General features: G+C 36.2%; 1 protein-coding gene across 2 annotated transcripts in view; it reads right to left on the bottom strand.

Annotated features, from left to right (window-relative positions):
• Positions 1–2,905: 2,905 nt before the first annotated feature.
• Positions 2,906–23,813, bottom strand: part of CREBRF (CREB3 regulatory factor) — a 55,660-nt gene continuing 34,752 nt past the window's right edge. For both annotated transcript variants that reach the window (XM_042946439.1, XM_042946449.1), the window contains exons 7-9: positions 23,059–23,132; positions 16,522–16,644; positions 2,906–6,694 (exon numbers count right to left, since the gene is read on the bottom strand). In XM_042946439.1, the coding sequence (XP_042802373.1) occupies positions 6,579–6,694; positions 16,522–16,644; positions 23,059–23,132 (313 nt within the window). In that variant the 3' untranslated portion in view covers positions 2,906–6,578. The remainder of the gene's footprint in view (positions 6,695–16,521; positions 16,645–23,058; positions 23,133–23,813) is intronic.

Below are 23,813 nucleotides of genomic sequence, written 5' to 3' on the forward strand. Positions count from 1 at the left end.
AAAGAGCTCTCCTGGTTCTGAAATCACTGGGTGAGGAGGGACAACTGAACAACCCATTTAACTAGGTGCTACCCACAAAAGGTTTGGTTTCCTAAGGACTATACTGACTTGGCTCACCCAACTCCTTACAAGTTCCCAGACCATGACAGAGGCTCCTGGGATGGAGGTCAAGTCCTGAAGCAGAACCAGTCCCTGAGAGGCCACGTCCACTTTGCTCTCTGATGGCCCCAATATCCCTTGAATGAAGCAAAAAGAGCTGTTTTCAAGAGTCCTGGGATATCACGAACACAAGCCTGTCAATTCTTCCCTAACATACCCTACTGGATGTGGTACCCGCATCCTTGCAAGTATCTCGGCAATAACGTACCCAGAACCCTTTCCATTTGTAACAGCTCTTGTCTTGTTCCACGATCCTGTTCACATGCTGCCTCCCCTCAGCAACCTCAGGAGTTCCTGGATGTCTCTCTAATCTCTTTACAGTCCGTACCTAGCACAAGTCTTGGCGGAGCATGGGCTAAACAAAGGTTTGTTGGCTGAAGGAACACAGTGCCACGGTGGTGTTCACTCAGGTCCCCTCACTTAAGGCTCTGTGTATATACCCAGCCTATCTCAGAGACGTACTTTGATTAAACATACAAGCACATACAAATGTTTAAGTCAGGAGAGACTTGAAACATTTTATTTCCCTTGCTTGCCTGAAGAATCAAAGACGAAAAATACATGTAAACTAAACTATGTTCCAAACTATGAAGAATGCAAATGTTTTCATCAACCAATAATTTTCCATAATAACTAACTTTCACTAGAGTACTGAAAAAGCCCGAAGTGTCCAAAATGTTAGCTCTTTATGCCCTACACCAAGAGAGGGGCAGCACAATCCACAGTTCACTGCTGTCTTTAGTTTGCAATTTCTTTGCAGACGAGGAGATGGTTAGCCACCTTGGTAAACGACAGAAAAGCAACAGAGAAGGGAAGGGCGAAAACATGAGGCAAACAATTCAAAACCTTTTCATCTTTTTTTTTATTTTAAATTACAAAGGATGTTGCATACACTGATGAATCTGTATCTGACTAGAAGTGCTGGGGGGTTGGAAGGTGACAGAAAACAAAGGCAACATTTGAATTGCCTCTTCTTCTGAAAAGAAAAACTGCACAACTATTAACCAACATTTAATAGAATAATTTTTAAACAGCTCATGCGTCAACAAGATAAAATTCTTTCTAGACAAAAGACAAGACTGAATCCAATAAGTTTCATAGCTCCAGTTGGGGGAATGGGGAAACAAAACTACAGAATATTTATGATAGCATTACAAACAGGATCCTACGCCACTACGCAAAAGAGGTTGCCACATTGTATGAACGAATGCTCTGAATTCTTGCCCTTCCGCTCTTCTCTTGTGACTTCTCATGTGCGGTCAGCCCTAGTATCAACTGTTAATCACAAATGCTAAGTTGGAGGACAAATCCTAGGGAAAGAAGGTTAAAAAAAAAAAAAAAAAGCAGGCAGCGGAATACAGTGTCATAAAGATGCGGTGGAGAAGGCAGATACAGTACACACATACACATTTCTGTTATTTGGTTCCGAAAAAAACAAAGGGCGAAGGGCAAGACACGGTAGTCCGTCCCGCTCCCATACACCCAGAATTTAATTACCTACACACCGTTGTGTTTACATGGTTATGAAAGAGGCAAACCTAGTTCACCTGAACTTGGCACACTGAGATACCGGACCCTCGTGTTCTTCGCTAGTCACCAAGTCTTCGATTCCAAGATAACTGTTTGGAAGCAGTTTTAAGGTTCTAGTCCCTCACTACTACACCCAAACCTCTCTTTTCTAAAGAAAAATGGCAATTTGGCATCATTCAGTTCCTAGGTGTAATTTCTACAATTTCAGTCAGTTTACTAAGCATGAGGATTATGCTTCAACACATAATCCCACTCGCCTATGGAAGTGTAAAACTGTCAGTAGTACATTTTCATCATCTTTTCCCAACATGCTTATTCCTTAAAACGAAACAACTGTTCCTACAGCGGACGTTCATTGTTCCATCCCAATGTGTTTGAAATATTAAAAAAACATGGAGTCATCTTCTCATAATGCCCTTATTAAGATTACAAAGATTACAAAAGAATCCACAAGTATTACGGCACTGTGTGAGACTTATTTGTCATGATCCAAGGGAAGAACAAGACTGCAATTCTGTGCAAAGTTGTGGAAATGGCCTCAGTTCCATGGGAAATGGTATTCCACAATCGACTTCACTAGAAGGATAATTGAAACCTTTTACTTTAACACTGAAAGCATAATTCAATGCATTCTCAAAATTCAAGTTTCAAGATTTGGAGAGATGCTAACATTCTCTTACATAATTAACTAGAAAATACTTGAACAGAATTTTAGGAAGACTATATAAAGAAAGGGAACATAAGCTTTTGTTAATTCCTGCTGAAGGCAACTTGAATTTGTTTCTTAGAAAGTTAACTAAATCTTAGCAGCTAAAATATTTTTAAATGTATGGAATAAAGAAAAGCACATCCATTCTTGACATTTTGGTGAATAAACTAACAGCTTTATTAATGAAGGCAAACATCAGATAATTGTATGAATAGTATATATAAAAAAAGAAATCCAAACTAACAGCATTGTATTTCAAAAGTACTGTACTTCTGTTTCTTTTAAAGAGACTTGTCATCTGTTTTATAAAACAAACAAAACGGGTATTCTTCTCCTAAAAAATTCTGGAAAGATGAAATAGTCAATTTCAAGCTGATGAACTGAACACACCTTTCTTTAAATGCAGACTATTGCTACGGAGCAAATAAAGTCAAGCATCAGAAAGAAGATGTAGGACAAATTCATGAAAGTCAGAAAAAAGGGATGTAGTGAAATTACTGCTAAGTCTTTCCCTCTCATATTTAAAGACCATTCAAAACTGGTCTTCCATACAAATATAAAATAACTGTGAAGAGAGGGAATTTGAAACCATACCCATCTGAAATCCTTCACGATGTGTTTATAATTGCTCTGATTCTCTTACCAAAAAGGTCAAAGTGAAAGATTTAGGAAGTGGAAGGGAATGAAGATGTTCAGTTTCAATGTACAAGTAAGGCACAATATAAAGCCACATCATAATCTGTCATGAAGGATATAGGAAAGGACAAGAATCATACATGGTACAGTAGGACAAGCAATCATATTGACTGAAAAAGTGTGGCACCCAATTCAAAACTCAGACAAGATCTTAACAAGAACAACTGGACAGCATGCTTTCATATGGAGACAAACTCTATAAAGAATCCAGTGTATCTGAAACGAGGAAGAACGTTTTTTGTATTTTTTTTCTTAAATCATAGTAGTACTCGAGTCAAAGTTTATAATTGCTTTTGGAACAATGGGTTTACTTGAGGTGAATTCACAATGCCTTCACTTAAAGTAAGATTCTGGACTTCGTTATGAGCTATCTGTATACCATGTATGAACACAGAAAACCTTTAGAGAGCTCTTCTCTAATGATCTTCGCCCAAAAATACATGCCACAATTTTCAAAAACAGAACATGTACAATTGTTGGGGTTTTTACGTTACCCTTATAAGATCTGTTGTGTGATACACTAAACGTATATATTTTAATGACAATAGAGGAAGCAGATTATTACTGGCATTAAAGTACAACCATTTCTAGACGGTTTTAAATGCCACAGAGTCCCCTGGTTAAAATGTAAAGCTGCACAGCTTGCCTATGTCATCTTTATGATAAAGTTAAAACAGCAAGAGGATTTAACTTTCACTCTACATTTTACTGCCAGGTTTTTTTATTTAGATCAAGTATCGCTGCAGCATTCTGACCAGCCCAGATTTAGCAGCAAATGGCAGGAATCATATAAAATGCAATTTTTTTTTAACAAAGTGCTTTTCTAAGATATACATACATATATAAATAGGTACAAAATAAAGTGTCAACATTAAAAAGCTCAACTATTTAAAAGCTTTTAAACTATTTAACTTAAGTAGTACATATAAAACACTGAAATGCAAGGATATGGAATCTACTAAACAGATTCAAAGTCTTTTTTTTTTTTTTTTCTGAAATGCAAGACCAAAAAATCAAATTCTGGTTTGCAGACAGGAAAAAAGTATCAAAAACCAGAATTCCTAACAGAGCAGCTAGAAAGGGGCAATTTTATAAACCTCATCAGCTGAGTCTCTATCATGAAGTGATTTTCACCTGATTGCAAAACTGCCATATTTTGGAACATGTTTCAATCTACTAAACACACTCTGTCAAAACTTCAGATACTTCCAAGTTATAAGCCTGTGCTCTGCCTTCTCCCACCTGAAGAGGAAAAACTTTAAACAATGAGCTTACGTTCTATTAAACCATTAGATCTGAGCTTATCGCCTGTTGAGCATGAATGCACTAACTAACCAGGTACATTTCCACCAAGCACACAGGAAAATCTTGTGTATCACAGTTCAGCTAAGGTGTTAATCCTTTTCTGAGTTTCCTTTTCATGATGTCAAAGAAGCATATAAGGACATAGTTCAGTTGTTACTGTGTGTTTTAGAATCAAGCCTTTATAAGCTATAGCTTCATATGCTACAGCTTACAAATAGCGGTGAGGGTTGGGGGAATAAAGTAGAAAAAAAGAAAACACACTGTAAAAACAAAATATAATTAAGGAATAAATTCTCCAGGGAGTAACGGAGAAATGGTTGGAGAAATAGATACTTTCCCAGCAGCTAGGTCTGAAATTTTTGGTATTTTTTCTGGGCTAGATAGGATTTTTTTTTTGTTTTTTTAAGTATAGTTTTTAAGCCACCAGTTTTCAGAGTTCAAAACACAAGATTTGAGAATCAACAGTAAGAGAGACAGAATGGAAAGATCTGTGGGGAAGGTTTATAATGCTGCCTTGACACAAGAAATTTCTCATCAAGAGGTAAAGCTTTAACATAGTTAAAACACTGACTAATGAAGCTGTTTTATGTGAGCAAAAAAGAGCACCTAAAAACTAAACGTGTTAATTATTTCTCAGTTCTAGAAACATAGAAGAAGTCACATGTAAGTTTGAAGAAGCTAGTTTGAAAATACCTGTACAAAAATATAAAAATCTATAAATTGTTTTTGTTTTAAGCTTGTGTTGATCTTTGAAAATATTACATGCACAATAATACATTGATTGGAAAAGTGGCAACTAAAGAATTAGATATTTTTAGCTTTTTTTTTCTTTCTTTACATATATATATATAATACAATAAAAATAATCTGTATTTTGGTTGTTTGGTGGAAGTATACTACAATAAGCTAAATAAACTTTAATTTTCAAGGTCAAAAACTATTTTACCAATAGCTTACTAAAATGAAATATATTAAAATTTCCTACAATAAGTGCAGAAATAAAAAGACTTACAGACATCTAAATGGCCACCAACTTATCTACTATGGAAGCGAATGAGAGGAACGGCAAAATAATATCTGTATGTGTGGATGCTCCTTCTGTAGATAATTGGACCCAAACAGAAATAAGATTCACAGTTCAGTAAGATCCCTAACCCTGACCTTTTCATTTTTCTGGGTTTTTTTTCCTTTGTTTTTCATACATTCATACAGTATCATGTAAGCTGTGCAAAACTTTACTTAGACTGGCAGTTTGCCATATCAGTTGCATTTGTCTTTGGTACAAAAAATAAAACAATCGCAATAATGTGCAAGTATTTGTCTTCTTCCGGTCAAGTACCGAAATAGGAGTTTTCTAGAGCCATCTTTTTTTTGTTTGTTTTTTTTGTTTTGTTTTTTATACAATACACAGACTCTGTGGCATATATCTACATTTCAACATAGTCCTATATACATTCAAAAAATTTGAAAAAGAGTTGGAACAAAAAAACATTTAAACCCCATAATTTCTCCATCTATATATCTTGTTTCTCCTCAGTAGGGTTTTCATCATACAAAATATTACCAGTTTTATAGTTTCCCCAAAATACAAGGCACAAAGAATATGCTTTTTTTTCTTACTTGCACAGACATTATATATATATCTATATATATATTTATATATACCATATTGAGCTCGGAAAATGAACTTCTAATATGGCACATGGGCATGAGTGCTGGGTTGTGCCATGTACAAGTGAGATTAATGGTTGTGGAAAAATCAGAACAAAAGGAATAATTCTAAAAACAATCTAAACGGACTGTTTAAAAAAATGCTTCCTCAATTTTTTTGTGTGGTTCAGAGCATAAACCTGCCACAGTATTTGGCATTTACTAGTATCTTCACTCCTCCAAAACTTGTTTGACTTTAACAGATTTTTGCAATCTGTATCTAAACGTTTACTTAAATGTACACGTTCCAATTCTGACGCCAGTAGCAGTTTTAACCATGGTTTATGCTCTGAAAATGCAATAATCAAGTATTTTGGATCATGCTTCACTTATGCTACTTAGTTCTTAAAACAATGTAACCTAATCAATGTTTACATAATGCTAAACTGACATGCAAAACAGAATGAAAATTTACAATGAATAATGTGACAAACACAGACATTTCTGACCAGTGGTCCAATGAGGCTGATTACACTTTTGATGTTGGTATCCTTAGTCCTACAAGGCCTCCAGTGGGATTGCCTTCTGCCGTCTTCTCTAACACTTGGTTAACAAATTCTGAGGTTTGCCCAGCCACTGGGAGACCTAGGAAAAAGAAATAAGGCACACTTAGGCACAGAAATGGCAATGGCATAGATGGAAGGTGAGAAGTAGGCAGATCTGAGGGTCAGGGGTGGCCCCCAGCTTGATACCAGTCCTAGATGAGTACTCAGCTGCTTGCTACTATAGAAATTCAATCTCCTCATCAGATTAGAGCCTACAGTTTTAAAATGTGTATTTATTTTGAGAGAGATGGGGGGAGGGGAGGGCGGGGGGGGGCGAAGAGTGGGGGGGGTGGTGGTGGTGGGAGAGAGAATCCCAAGTAGGCTCCATGCTCAGCACAGACCCCAACACGGGGCTTGATCCCAAGACCATGAGATCATGACCTGAGCTGAAAACAAGAGTCAGATGCTTAACTGACTGAGCTACCCAGGTGCTCCAGAGCCTATAATTTTTAGATTAGAAAGGTCAAACCAATAATGAAGAATGGTTAATCACCATTTTTAAGTGGGGGAGATGACAGGTAATAGGTTCCAAAAAATAGTCCAAGCCCAAACCCACACCCACCAACAAGCGTTGTTCCCCAGCCCAGCATGTTTGCTCTGTTTTTTCAGCCAGTCTCTTCCAACTTCTCCAGCCTCTGTGCATCCCATGGATGGGTTTCACCCATGTAACTGAAAACTCTGATCTGAGGGATGTTTTCAGTAATTTTTAGAACTACTGGATTAAGTTTATGTTCCCTTTTCATTTTATTTTTTATTAAAAAAAATTTTTTTAACCTTTATTTTTGAGACAGAGAGAGACAGTGCATGAACAGGGGAGGGTCAGAGAGAGGGAGACACAGAATCTGAAACAGGTTCCAGGTTCTGAGCTGTCAGCACAGAGCCCGACGCGAGGTTCGAACTCATGGACCGCGAAATCATGACCTGAGCCAAATTCGGCCGCTTAACCGACTGAGCCACCCAGGTGCCCCCCCCAACTTTTCTTCATTTTAAAGAAAGTGAATGAATAAACAAAAGTTGGAAGAGAAGAGGGAAAAAAAGGTAGAAGACAGTGTATGTTGAGTTTTTCATCTTCCTCATCTCCTACAGCTGAAGTCAAAAGATACTTCAAATCAATAAGTCCAATAACAGGGGTGCCTGAGTGGCTCAGGCGGTTGAACGTCCGACTTCAGCTCAGGTCATGATCTCGTGGTCTGTGAGTTTGAGCCCCGCATCGGGCTCTGTGCTGACAGCTCAGAGCCTGGAACCTGCTTTGGATTCTTTGTCTCCCTCTCTCTCTGCCCCTCCCCTGCTCATGCTCTGTCTCTCTCTCTGTCAAAAATAAATAAACATTAAAAAAAGCTAAAAAAAAAATAATAAGTCAAATAACAGAGGTATAAGCACGTTTTAAAAGTAATGAGAAAATAAATGATTAAAACAAGATGGAAATAGAAAAATACCTAGTCACTGCTCCCAGGAAGAAGTCAAAAGATACTGTAAAAAAACCAGACAATTGACACTACCTCAATCATGTGACTAAATCTAACATGACCAATAATGGGACAAACTGATATATGTGCCTCTTGATTGATGGAATGAGAAGGATAATCACCTATGAAGATTCTTGCCAAGAAAATTTAACTGCATGTAATCATGAGGAAACAGACAACTCCAGATGTTGGGACATTTTACAAGAACAGCTACCTAGATTTTTCATAGGAAAAAATAAACACAACACTGGGAGACTGATCTAGATTAAAGGAGAAAAATGATATAAATAAATGTAATGCATGATACTTAATGGATCAAAACCAAAAAGGCTCTAAGGGACATTATTGAGACAAATGGGGAAGTTTAAATATGGACTCCATATAGATATTATATCAATGTTGAAGTACTTGGATGTGAAAATGGTATTGTGCCTTATTCTCAAAATGTCCTTGTTCTCAAGAAATACACGCTAAAGTAGTTAGGGATGAAGGGTATGTTTAGAAGTTACCTTCAGATACTTAGGAATAAAAATAAGTAGATATCCAAATAAAGCAACTGCAGCAAAATATTAACAACTGGTGAATCTAGTTGAATGATAAGCAGATGTTCAGTGTCCTATTTCTACTTTTCTTAAATGAAAAGTTAAGGGAAAAAATATATATGTTATAACTAAAAAAGTCAACTCACAAGATAACAATGCAGAGCTTACAAATTATCAAAGAACACATACTAAAACTATAATAATGGATCATATAGTGAATGATATAAAAAGGCAAAAGCCATATGAACAAAGGCTAATAGATTTTTTGATGACAAAACTAAAATCAAACATGTATCAATAAATAAAAAATGAGTTCAACTCACCTATTAAAGAAAAACTCCCAGTCTGACAAATAAAGGACTATATGGTATATATAAAAATCTAAAAGTGAATTTTATAATATGCTTATCAAAATTAAATTTGAATTTAAATGTTTTTAAAAGAGATGTGTCTAGTATGAAGTGATTCAGAAAAACTGAAAATAAAAGAGTAGGCAAAGGTATACTAAGCAAATATAAATAATAAGAAAGCTGTATTTATGATTACAATATCAGACAAGACTGAATTCAGAGAAAAAGCTATTAATAAGACAAAAGAAGTATGCTTCATGATGTAAAGATTACAATTCATAATAAAGATCTACTGGTAAGGATTCCCATTCAAGCACTCCAGCATTCAAAAGCAAAACCTCGGAAAACAGGAGAAAAAATGAAATACATTAGTGGTGGGTGCTCATTCTCAGTTTTACATAGAGTAAATGGACACCCCTACAAAAATGAAAAGGAAAAAGAGACCTACTTAAGATGACCTAACCAACATATAACGGAGTCTTTTTTTTACTAAGTTTATTTTTTGAGAGAGAGAGCATGAGCAGGGCAGGGGTAGGGGATTCAAAGCTGGCTCAGTGCTGACAGCAGAGGTGGGGCTCAAATTCACAAGCTGTGAGGTCATGACATGAGCCAAAGTCAGATGTTTAACCAAGCCACCAGGTGCCCCAATATAATGGGAGTCTTAACATAATAAATGTATCTGCTTTTCAAGTGCCCACAGAACATTTAAAAAGGTTGTAATAAGTGTAACAAATATAAATAAATGTAATCATATGTTAGATAGCTTAAAAAAATCTTAAATCACACACAAAAAAAGAATAGTTAATAACAAAACTAGAAAATAATAATATCTACCTTCTGGAAAATTTTAAATCTCTCTCAAGCAATTCTTGGGTCACAGAGTAAATCAAGCATAAAATTTCGAAGTATTCAGAAAACAATGAAATATGACATCAGAATTTGGGATATAGCTAACGCAGCACTCAGAAGAAATTTCAAAGGTTTTTAATTATATAATGAACAAGAAAGAATAAAAAGAAGTGAATTAAGCAACTAACATCTAATAAGAAGAACTGACAAATTCAAGAGCTGGTTTGTTTGGGTGGGTGGGGGGGGGGGAGCAGAACCACCTGTAATTAACCAATTCAAGAAGTGAAGGTGAACACAGTAGACATAAACAAATGAAAATGAAGCACTAGCCACGGATACAGAGGAGTATGAAGATAATTTTAATAAATTTGAGGGCATGGAGGAAGTAGGTAATTTTCTAGGAATATATAAATTATCAAAACTGACTCCAGAAGAGCTTGTAATCTGACATACAAATTATCAGAGAGAACACAGAAAGTTTTCAAAGAGTTAATCACAAAAAAACACACAGGATGAGACAGTTTCAAAGAGTATTCTACCAAATCTTTAAGAAAAAGAAACTCCAACTTATTTAAACGGCTCCAGAGGGGAATTCTGAAAAGACTGTTACAAAGCTGTATAGATTTTTAATCTCCTCAGTTCCCCATATAAAGAGATTAAGCAGAAAAACCATGGAAAACATTAACAAGTGACAAGTTATCTCCACAAACCCCAAAATCCAAAAGGGTTCAAACAAACTATCAAAAGTGACAAGACCTCCATGGTATTAACATTACCAACATTTGTGTAGGATGAGTCAAAAGGGAGTAATTGGACCTGAGAACAAAAGCATAAAATAGCCAAACAGGTTATGCACTGGAAGCCACAGGAAACCAACATGAGAACACAGCTGAAGCCGTGAGGGATTTTTGTCCAAATGAATAGTGAGTACAAGGTGAGTGCAAGGAGCCCGCAGTAAGGTGTTGAGGGGCTGGAGCAGTCTAGCCTCTGTGAACTAAAAACTGACCAACCAGGACTCCCTTGCATGAGAAGAGCCAGGATTGGTAAGAATCAAAATTGAGTAAGACAGGAACAATAGATATGAAAGAAAGAGACGGTGCAGATAAAATGGGAGAGGAGCAGAGAACAAGAAATTTCAGAAAGCAAGCTGCCCTGTGCACCTGCCCTGCCACAAGTTCTTCTTGCCTTCACTTGACTGTGGGCTAGTGACACACAAATGTACCAAAAAAATTGCCTCCCACCCTTTGCTTTTGCATATCACCTCAGCATCCAATAAAGGCACTTGTCCCCAGGTTCCTTTGTTTTTCTCCCACTCCATGTCTCTCTCTCTTCTCTGTCTCTTCCCTACCTGCTTTGTTGAGTCTTCTCCCTTAGTGCTTCCTTCATGTGGCCCCCTTGTGGCATGTGGTGACTTTGTTTCTCTAGGATAAGCTTTCTTCCTGCTCCTCTCCTGTGTCCCCTTCTTGTGGCTAGACTATACACCATCTCATAAATGAATACAAAACATAGTTTTATATTAACAAAAACAGAGGACTCTGTAAAGCCTGAAGTCAGGAAAGCTATTGTGAACCAAACTTTCAAAGTTCAGAAAAACCAAATTCACATACAAATGAATAGAAAAATATCAAGGTCAAAAATCCCATATAAAGTTATTGTAAGAAAAAAAGAGAAGAATATTCCTACAAACAATGAATATCCTAGCAGATATGACCACAAAACGACCATATATATCCTTCATTATTATCCCAAATGGTCAGAACCTACTATTATTTCAGAACGAACGCAAGGATATTCAAAATGAACTAAAACACATTAGAGAAAATGTTACATGAAGGGACAACATAAATCAGAAATAGAAAAACTCAGAAATAAGGTGATAGAACTCAGAAAAAAACTGGAAGAAAAATTAATTTCTGAAATTAAGAAAAAACAAAAAAAATATAAGAGCAGCAAATAAACACAACAATAATGCTTTCAAGAGACATGGAGGTGCAAGCAAGAAACAATTTTAAAATAAAAAAAGAAATTAAGAAGCAAAAAACTGATAAAAAACTAAATATACATAGGAAATACCGAAGCTAGGCAAAGAAGGTCCAACCCACAAATAATAATTCCCTGAACAACAAAAACAAAACAAAGGAAGGAAACAGGTCAAATAGTAATGTTTGAAAGAGCACAGTACACACATGACAATATCAACCTAAAATGACCAACTCCAAGACAAAGTCTAGTGAAATTACTGGGATTTAAAGAAAAAGAATGGGGTGCCTGGATGGCTCAGCTGGTTTAGCATCTGACTTTGGCTCAGGTCATGATCTCGTGGGTTCGGGAGTTTGAACCCCGTGTGGAGCTCACTGCTGTCAGTGTGGAGCCCACTTTGGATCCTCTGTCCCCTCCTCCACTAGTGGTCTCCCTCTCTCAAAAATAAAATAAACATTAAAAAAAGAAAAAAAAAGAAAAAATCCTGTTGACAACTTGGCAAAAATAGCAAATGACCTATAAGGAGAAAAAAAAACTAGGCAATTATTAGGGCAATTAATAGCTTTTTAACAGAAACATTTTATGCCAAAAAAAAAACAAAAACAAAAACAAAAAAAACGGAGAAGCATATTTAAATACTCAAGGAAAGGGGCACCTGGTGGCTCAGTTGGTTAAACATCCGACTTAGCCTCAGGTCATGATCTCAGGGTTTGTGAGTTTGAGCCCCACGTGGGGCTCTATGCTGACAGCTCAGAGCCTGGAGCCTGCTTCAGATTCTGTGTCTCCCTCTCTCTCTCTGCCCTTCCCCTGCTCGTGCTCTCTCTCTCTCTCTCTCTCAAAAATAATACACAAACATTAAAGAAAATTTTTTTAAAGGAAAGAAAATGTGAGTCAAGGAATTTGAAATTGACCTTTGAGATGTAAAGAGAATATACACATTTATCAACATATAAGGCCTTTAAATTAAAAACTAAAAAGGTAAAAAGAATCTTTACTTGTAATATTAAGTTCCTCCCTCTACCTAATAAAAGAACTGAAAATTATTTTAAAGAACATTAAAGACAGAAATGCACTGAAAGAATACATAAAATTTTAAAACAGCATCAATCCATTTGAAGAAAAAGTCAAGTAAATTCACCAGGACTTCCTATTTGCATACTGAATTAATCTACACGAGGTAAAAAGTAACTGGTTGTTTAGGAAAATATTGATAGTTAGAATCCACTCTTCACCTAAGTGTTTTCTACATAAATATAGTTTTGTTCAAAATAAACTTCTGATCTTTCATACTGTTTTATTTTTTTATTTTTTTAAATGAATGGTAGTTTTTCAATCTCATCTTGTATTTTGGGTAATTGAGGTGATCTTGGGTTTTTTGTGTTTTTAAAAAAAAATTTTTTTTAATGTTTATTAGTTTTGAGAGAGAGAAAGAGAGAGAGAGACCAAGCAGGGGAGGGGTGGAGAGAGAGAGGGAGACACAGAATCGGAAGCAGGCCTCAGGCTCTGAGCTGTCAGCACAGAGCCCAATGCAGGGCTCAAACTCAAACCACGAGATCATGACCTGAACTGAAGTCAGCCGTTTAACCAACTGAGCCACCCAAGAACCCCTTTACTGTTTATTTTCTGTATAAATATACAGTTCTTAGTTTTGTTTCATTTTGCATTACTCTATTTTGATACATATGTACAACTCTACTTTTGAAAAGGTAATTCTGTAAATATAATAATTACATATTCATTTTACTATTCTGTGAACTTATCTAGTAACTATAGGTCATTTCCTAAAACTTAGCAAAAAGAATTATTAATTACTGATAAGCAATAATCACTGAAATGTTATACTGTTTGGAATACCTAAATAGAAAAATTAGATCTATCTTGTTAGCCAATTATATCACAAATAATTATCAGGTTAATATGTTGTGAACATGCAACTTAAGCATTTGACTAATATGAATGATTAAAAATATGAATGATGGATTTTAGGAATAAGGTGGAAATAAAACTTTTAAGAAAAAAGAAAAAAACCTAAATGGTTAAGATGTAATATGGTAACATCAAGAGCTAACACTTATGGAATATTGAGAATTTATGTGCTCAGCAGGGTGCTAAGTGTTTTATATGCACTCTTCTCAATTAATCCACACAACTGTCCATATTTTATAGATGAACAAAATTAGGTTGAGGGAAGTGAAGTCACTTTCGTAGGGTCCTCATGTAGTATGTAGTAGGGCCAGGAGTTCAATCTAGAACTGATTTCAAATACTCTGATTTTAACCACTACAATAAACAAACTTCTGTTTTTTGGAAACATGACTTTAATTTTCAGACCACTGGTTTTGCCAGAGCCACAGAGACACCACTAGTGTTTGTTTGGGTTTTTTTGGTTTGTTTTTTTTTTTTTTTTTGGTAAAAAGATAGGAAACAAGGCATGCAGATCTTAAAATAAAGAAAATGTTTCCAGAAAAATATTCAGAAGTGCCAAATGTTACAATGAGTGTCAAGAAAAAGAAATTCTCAAGTAGGCCTACTGGATGAAGCGATTAGGGGGCCAATGATAAACTATTCAGGTCAGACTACAGAGATGAGAGTCAGATGACAGGGCTCAATGATGGTATGTGGAGGCAGTGTGAGCACTGGAACTCAAAGAACTTCTACTCCTGGTTCGGCCACTTATTGATTGTGGGACTCATAAGATACTTTAATACCTTGCTGTCTTTTCTAATTCCTATTTGTAAAACTAGAGTAGTAATAACCTCCTTCACAGAACTGTGAAAGTAAATGACTAAACAACCTTAGCAGACAGGTCCTAGGTCACAGTAAGTACCCAGTAAATGTTAGCTGTTTATCCCTTCCGAACACCCGAGGAAGTCCTCTTTCCTGGCCCTTGATCTCACTTACAAACCTTCTCCTTTGGCCTTCAAGCATAAATGTTGCCAAACTTTATGAAACTATTTTGCTAATATCTATATGCATTGCTAATTTTACCAATGATTTCCAAACTGCCTTTCAAATATACTAGAATATTTTACCTTCAGTATGAACACAATGCTGACAAAGAGAAACTAATAATTTCAGAGACCATCACAAACATGCATTGTGGACACATGCATGGAAGCATTCAATCTGCATTTATTTTTAATCAAAGAAAATGCAATCATTTTGGTAGCTGTGAGAAGTATTTCTGTATAAATAGAAATAAACTGTTCAATGAACCATGAGAATCTATCCCAAAAACCAAGAGCACACTTTACACACTGTATGTTAGCCAATTTGACAATAAATTATATTAAATAAATAAATAAATAAATAAATAAATAAATAAATAAATAAATAAATAGAAATAAACTGTTGCTCACTTCACTCCATGGAAACATCTTGATTTCTTCACAGTGATTGCCACAATTTGTTATTTTTTTCTGTTTATTCTTGGTCTTCCATTTTTAGACTAGTGACCAAGTCTGTTATTCAACCCTATATCCCCCCACACTGGGCCATAGAGCAGGCACTGAAAACACTTTGAATGAATTTATAGTAACTAAAAGTAAGAAAAATTGTCTTAACAGAAATGTAAAAAAATTCTGAGATATTTACAGTTTTAAGAAAATAGAATGATTTATAGTGTTTGTTACTCTAGAATTCAGGTAAGGAACTAAATAATTATTAAAAAGAAAGCTCTAGGGGCACCTGGGTGGCTCAATCGGTTAAACGGTCGGCTCTTGGTTTCATCTCAGGTCATGGTCTCACAGTTTGTGAGTTCGAGCCCCAAGCTGGAGACCCCACTGACAGTGAAGAGCCTGCTTGGGATACTCTCTCTTCCTCTCTCTCTCTCTCTGCCCCTCCCCTGCTTGCTCTCTCTCTCCCTCTCTCTCAAAATAAATAAATAAACTTAAAAAACAAGTAAGCTCTAATTCTTTTGAGTGACCTGATTCAATACACAATCAGCATCCTGGGGAAAAATGAACTGGAAGAAAATTCTCAGATAGCTGAAGTATGTCACTCTACATAATGACTACATAAGAACCAGTTTTTAAAAGACCGTCCTAGAATAAATATTGTTAAAGAACATATGAAACAGCTGAACCAATTTTATGATGCTTCAAGGTTCTCACAGATTGCACTATGCTGCAGTGTCCTGGGATGCTACTCCCAAGGTGATCTGCTCCTATGGCCCCTAAGCTCCAGCACCTCTAGAGTTCTCATGTCTGTATTATCTACCTCTTTCCTCCATCAGGTATTCCTCTACTTGATTTCTGGATGCCTGCCTCTCTGTTCCTCCCCATGTTGTATAATCTGTCAAGGGAAAACCATACAACTAAGTTTATTAGAATCCCGTGAAATGTACTACTGAGTAAATGTACAGATAAGAACCTCCACCAAAGTACAAATTACAGGCTTGACAGCTCAGGGATCTTTCCTTTCCTCACAAAAGGTAAAGTTGCTAGAAGTTCATCTTTCCTAAGTGTTAAAATAGTTCAGTAATGAAGTATAAATAACAAATTGTGGTAACCAGCAATACATGTTTATGAATGCAAAATCTCAAAAGACAAAACAACTCGTAAAGAAAAGTAACTACAATAAAAGCATTTGGGGTTTTCCTTAAAAGAACTTAGTATCTCCTTAAATCATATATCTTACACTACATGTTACTGTTATTAATTTTTCCAATATTATTCTTACCAAGAGTATCCTTAATGAGCATTTCAAGCTTCTGCCCCATGTTGGGTCCTCTCTCCTCTCTTGGATTCTGTACTCGATTTACAATCTCTTGCTTGATGGAGTTGATTACAAACAATAAATTATCTGTAAGACAGAACAAGACACTTGGAACACGTCACTGACATGGAAGAATTTGCTTTTTATTATGTAGTAACAGTTATTTGGTTAAAAAATGGAAAATGTGTAAGAAAATATTAAGTAGTAATGGTTATAAGCTTTCTTATCCAAAGGGACTAACTTCAAATGATATGCCATTTTCGATAACACACTGTAGACATGTATCAATGTCTACTATCCTATAAGCAATTTCCTTACTTGTCTTCATGGCTTTAAGACCTATGATAGTGCCTGTATATCAAATCATAGATGTTAATACATGTTTATTAAATAAATCAAATGAAGTCCTTCAAGTCCTCCAAAGACAAAACTTTAAAAACAAATATCCCCACCTTAAGAAGCTTTAAAAGAAAAAAGAAGGAAAGAAAGAAAGAAAGAAAGAAAGAAAGAAAGAAAGAAAGAAGAGTTAACCAAAAGTAAATAGAAGGAGAGAAATCATAAAGGGCAGAAATCAATAAAACAACACAAACATAACAAGAGAGAAAAGTAACAAAGCCCAAAATGGTTCCTTAAAAAGATCAACAAAATTGATATCCACTCCCACCCCCAACCAACCCCAGCTAAATAGATCAATCACCTATATGATTGATTGGAATGAAAAAGGGGTTCCACCTTTTGGATTGACATGGAATGAAAAAAGGATTCATTCACTTAAGAATCTAGAGCCATTGAAAGAATAATAAGAAAATACTATGCCAACAAATTCAATAATTTGGTAAAAAATGGTCACATTTCTTGAAAATGCAACTTAACAAAACTGACACAAGAAGAAATGAAAAATCTGAACACCCTATTTGTAGTAAAAGTATTAATTTATCCAAAATTTATTCCCAAAAGAAAACCCAGAGGGTTTTAATGGAAAACTATATCAAATATACAACGAAGAAACAAAATTGATCTTATCAAACTTTTCAGAAAAGTGGAAGAAAGATCATGGCCTAATTCATTCTATAAAGACAAAATAGTCCAAATACCAAAACCTGACAAAGATATTACAAAAAAAATCACAGACCAATGTCCCTCTTGAATATAGACGTCAAATTCTTAACAAAATATTAGCAACAGAATCCAACTTAAAGTTTTGGAATAGAATCTTATAGAATATTTGTAGTAGACTCTAATATACAAAGGGAAACTAAATCATAACCAAGTAGAGTTTATTCTAACAATGCAAGGTTGGTTTAATAATCAAAAATCAATTAATGTAATTCACCATATTAAGAGGTAAATATATGATATGTTACCAGAATAAAGGAGAACAACATGACTGTTCCAATAGATGCAAAAAAGAGCATATAACAATATTCAACACCATTCAAGATAAATGAAACTAGGAAAAGAAGAAAACTTACTTAAAGTGATACAGGGTATCATCTTACAAAAAAGCCTACCACCAACATCATACTTTAAGGTGAAAGGTTCCCTTCCCTGAGATTGCAAACAAGACAATCACCATGTCTATCCAATGTCTTAGATATTGCAATAAGGCAAGAAAATTAAAGGCATAAATATCAGAAAAGAAAAAAAGAAAAAATATCAGAAAAAAAAGAAAAAACAGCCTGGGTGGCTCAATCGGTTCAGGATCCAGCTCTTGGTTTTGGCTTAGGTCATGGTCTGACAGTTTGTGAGTTCAAGCCCTACATCAGGCTCACTACTCTCAGCATGGAGGCCACTTCAGATCCTCTGTCCCCCTCTCTCTCTGCCCCTACCCTGCTTTCACTCTCTCTCTCAAAAATAAACATTAAAAAAAAACACACACACACAGGAAAGAAAAAATAAAGCCATCCCTATTTGCAGATGATGACTGCTTAAACAGAAAATCCCAGGGCATCTACATACCTACACTGGAACTAATAAATTTAGCAAGATGACAAGATACAAGAATAATATATAAAAATCCATTTTATATATTAGCAGCAAAGAGTTTTAAAAGTAAAAATTCACGGGCACCTGGGTGGCTCAGTCAGTTAAGTGGCTGACTTCAGCTCAGGCCATGATCTCACGGAGAGCCTCGTGTTGGGCTCTGTGCTGACAGCTGGGAGCCTGGGGTCTGCTTTGGATTCTGTGTCTCCATCTGCCTCTGTCCCTCCCCCAATCACGCTCTGTCTCTCTCTCTCTCTCTCTCTCTCTCTCTCTCTCGCTCTCGCTCTCGCTCTCTCAAAAATAAACATTAAAGGGGCGCCTGGGTGGCTCAGTCGGTTAAGCGTCTGACTTCGGCTCAGGTCATGATCTCACGTCCATGAGTTCGAGCCCTGCGTTGGGCTCTGTGCTGACAGCGCAGAGCCTGGAGCCTGTTTCAGATTCTGTGTCTCCCTCTCTCTCTCTGACCCTCCCCCATTCATGCTCTGTCTCTCTCTGTCTCATAAATAAATGTTAAAAAAAAAAGATTAAAAAAAAAAAAAAGAATTGCATGCTGTACTGACTGAGCCAGCCAGTACATTTAAAAAAAAAAAATAAATAAACATTAAGGGGCGCCTGGGTGGCTTGGTCGGTTAAGCGTCCAACTTCGGCTCAGGTCATGATCTCACAGCCCGTGAGTTCAAGCCCCGCGTCGGGCTCTGTGCTGACAGCTCAGAGCCTGCAGCCTGTTTCAGATTCTGTGTTTCCCTCTCTCTCTACCCCTCCCCTGTTCATGCTTTGTCTCTCTCTGGCTCAAAAACAAATAAACGTTGAAAAAAAAATTTTTTTTTAAATAAATAAATAAACATTAAAAAAAAAAATAAAAAAAATAAGGGTGCCCAGGGGCACCTGGGTGGCTCAGTTGGTTACGCATCTGACTTTGGCTCAGGTCATAATCTCACGGTTTGTGGGTTCAAGCCCTGCGTCAGGCTCTGTGCTGACAGCTCAGAGCCTGGAGCCTGCTTCAGATTCTGTGTGTGTCTCTCTCTGTCCCTCCCCTGCTCATGCTGTCACTCTATCTCTCTCTCAAAAAAGAAATAAACATTAAAAATTTTTTTTAAAAATTAGGGGTGCCTGGGTGGCTCAGTTGGTTAAGTTAAGTGTCTGACTTTGGCTCAGGTCATGATCTTGTGGTTTGTGAGTTCAAGCCCCACAAAGGGTTCTGTGCTGACAGCTCAGATCCTGCAGCTTGCTTCAGATTTTGTTTCCCTCTCTCTCTGCCCCTCCCCTGCTTGCACTCTCTCTCCCTCTCTCTCAAAAATAAAACATTAAAACAAAAAATTTAAGAAAATAGATTTCAAAAACGATTCCATTTACAGAGCACCAAAAAATATTAAATAGCCAGTAACAGAACAAAAGATGTTACGCATTCTACACTGAAAGCCATAAAACAAGGCACAAAGAAATTAAGGAAGACCTAATAAATGGAAAGAGATACCAAGTTCATGGATTAGAAGACTCCATTTTGTTAAGATGGTAGTTCTCTGCAAATTGATCTACAGATTGAAAGCAATCCCAATCAAAATTTCAGTAAGCTTTTTTGTAAAAGGAGATTCCAAAATGTATATGGTCATGTAAATGACACAGAATAGCCAACATAATTTTGAAAAAACAAAATTGTAGGATTAACAAGGACTTAAACTTACCCGACTTTAAGATTTACTATAAAATTACAGAAATCAAAATAGTTTGTATTCACATAAAGGTAGACAAATGATCAATGGAACAGAATACAGAGTCCAGAAGCAGACTCATACATATAGGGTCAACTGATCTGACAAAGATGAAAAAATAATTGAATGGGAAAAGGAAAATCTTTTTAATGAATGGTGCTTGATCAACTGAATATTCATATGGATAAAAATGAACATCAATTCTCACTCCACACCATAAATAAAAATTAACCTAAAATGGACCATAAACCTAAATGTAGGACCTAAAACTATAGGAATGCTAGGAGAAAACATACAAGAAAATATTTGCATTTTGAAGTTGGCTAAATTTCTCAGAACACAAAAAATATAAAATATAAAAAGAAAAATTGGCAAATTGGGAGTCCATCAAAATTAAAATTTTTTGCTCTTTGTTAGCTCTTGGGGCTATCTCAGTTTTCCATGACTTGGTTCATTTTCCACTTGGGGATGTCTTAGGGATGTCCCTCTCAGTGTGGTCTTTTATATTTGGGTGCTTGATCTTTAGCAGAAATGATGAATTCATTAACTCCTGTGTTTAGATATTGTTAATCCTTTTCCCTCTAACTGCCAAGTAAATTCCATTTTAACATCTTAAGTGTATAAGTTGTTGAATCCTAAAATAAAGGGGCTAGGGAAGATGAAGGAAGGGTTCTGTGCTGTGCTTAATTCTATGTAGTACAAAACATACAATGCAGAATAACTAAGACCTTCAGAATACAGATAAATAAAAACAGATAAGGATAATGCAATATATCTTTCATAAAGTTTAATTTAAGGTTGGCAATCTATAGTTCCAAATCCCAAATTCTTTTTCAAATGTCACAGATTTTTGAATCACAAATTCCAGGAACTACTCAGCTAATAGGTGGGTGGTGAGTAATGAGTGTTCCACAAAACAGTTAACTGACTGACAAATATCTCAAGGAATCAAGGGCACCACTCTCTTGAGGGATGAACCAGAAACCCTAGGAAGAATTTTCAAACTACATGTGGCAGACTACATGAGAGCATCTCATGGGGTTCTGAAATGACTTCTAATCCAATAGTTACGGCTGGCTGTTCTTTCCCAGAAACTGGAGAAGAGAAGGGAGGCAGAAGGGGAAGAGAAATAAATGAATGAGAAGATCCTCTTCCTCCATGCCGACTAACTGAGAAGAAAATGATAACCTTTAAAGACAGGCCTATTCCTACATGAAAACAGAGGCTTTATTAGTTTTGGAAATAAGAAAAATTTAAGGCAGCTATCAAAAATCAATGAGATAGAACACAACCAGAAACACTCCAACTGGCCCTTAGCAATTCCCCAGGTGTTCCCTAATCCAGAATATACTTACATTACAGACCCAAAGCATGTGTGTGGAGATGTAAATTAGCATATACACAAATGCACAAATCTACAGGCACACAGATACACAAACTTATAGTTAAATACATAAATTGAACAACACACAGATAGATGCCTACAAGTGCCCAAGGAAACACAGAGCCAGAAGGCTCCCAAATGGCCCATCATATCTCCCTGCAGTGCAAGTCATCTGGGTTCCAAAATGAAATATGAATGCCTATGGTATTGTAATAATTATGTGTATATGTACTCACAGAGCTCAAGGTCAGAATGCTTCAACAGCAAGAAAGAATAATAGGAAAATGAGTAGATTTCTTTTCTAACAAACCAACTATTGTTTTACCTAACTCATTTATCTGATGAGAGTTCCTGAGTGGCCATTAATAAATAAAACCATCAGCTCATTTCACAAGTTGTAAACTTCACAGTAGGAAATCCTCTTTCTGCCCTCACAAGTGGAAGCAAGATAATCAAGATAAAGGATTAAGAAAACTGCACAAAGTTTAGTGAGCACCTACGTGCCAGACATTGTGCTGACTTCAGAAAATCTCTGGAAACAAATAACAACTGGTCATTTTGCCATTGATCCACTTTCAGATACAACGTAGCCCAAGAGCTGTCCGGTGAAGAACATAATTTTAGAGGCAAAAGAACATACAAACTCTTATGATACCCGCCTTAAGGAATAGTAACAGAGCAAGGAAGAAAGGAAGAATGGTTCTTATTACAGAAGATCAAGACCAGAGCTTTACAAACCTCTAGAGTGCTGAAAAAGGGTTCCAGGTGTTTTAAATAATAATCCTCTCAGTCCATAAGGGGCTTCCCTCCCTTGAGCAGCCTACTCTGTTATATTCCAGGATGTCTTAGAGATGATAACTTTTTACATGTGCCATGTTGTAAAAGACGGGGGGGGGGCACTGATCTAAGCCAACAGTTCCCAAATATGTGCTAAGATAGTTGCCTAGAGTAATCTGGAGTAGTGTTAAAAATATGGACTCCTGGGTTCTACTTGCACAGACTCCAATTCATTGGATCTGGGGAGAAGCCTAGGGATCTATATTTTAACATGTACCCAGATGATTTTTAAGGAGCCATCAAATTTGTAAAACACAGATCTCAATTATCCACTCAAATAGACATTAGTCAATAAAACTGGCTAACCCAGCAATACGATTGTAAAATGGAAGTAGGAGATTATTGTGGTCACAAGTATACAAGCTCTCTAGGGTAGAGAGGAAATTTGGCATGGGGAGCCACAGATACACTCACTAAAAGGAGAACATGAATGAATAAGAGTATGTAGCTTACTGAACGGATGAACAAAAAGGAGGCTGGCCTAAAACTTGGCAGAATACAGGGAAAGCAAATAACAAAACCGAAGAAAAAGAGAGTGGTTGGCAAAATAACAGGAGGTTAATTAAATTCTTAAAAGTTTAGGTTTACCATATTCTGTGTTGAGGCCCCATAATTTCACTTTATTAGCTTCATACTGGGCTTTTTTCTTTAACCGACAAGCCCTGTGAAAGGAAGGAGCAATTAGTTCACTTATTTTTTAAGTGAACATTCAGAATATACTTCTTTTTGCTGCTGTCAAACTATTTTCTAATAGCAACCGAGAATCACTGCCTATTGATGCTTATATCAAGGAACTCAGTTTCCAAAAAACACACAATACAGTCATTAATCCAAACTGATTTTTAAAAAATTTTACCACACATCCAAAAATAAAGCTATGATCAGTACACTAAAATAAACAAACAAAAACTGACAATACCAAAAGAATGTAAAGTGAGTGGAACCATCATATGTTGCTAATTGGGATGTAAACACTACTTACTGCTACTTTGAAAAACAGTAAGTTTTGTAAAATTTACTTTATACTTCAGAAATAGATAGTTTGGCAATGTCTTATGAAGTTGAACATGTAGAGAGAAATGCAAACTTATGTTCACACAAACACCTGTAAGTGAATGTTTATGGTGGTTTTATTCATTACTGGCAAGAAGCAGAAACAACCCAAATGCCCCTTCAATTAGGGAATGGATAAACTACAGTGTATCCCTACAGAGGAATACTACTCAGCAACATGGATGAATCTCGAATTCCTCATGCTAAATCAAAGAAGCCAGATTCAAAAGGCTACATATAATTCCATCTATGTGACATTCTAGAAAAGGCAAATCTGTGGGGACAGAAAA

This window comes from Panthera leo, chromosome A1, assembly GCF_018350215.1.
Source record: "Panthera leo isolate Ple1 chromosome A1, P.leo_Ple1_pat1.1, whole genome shotgun sequence".
NCBI lineage: Eukaryota > Metazoa > Chordata > Mammalia > Carnivora > Felidae > Panthera > Panthera leo.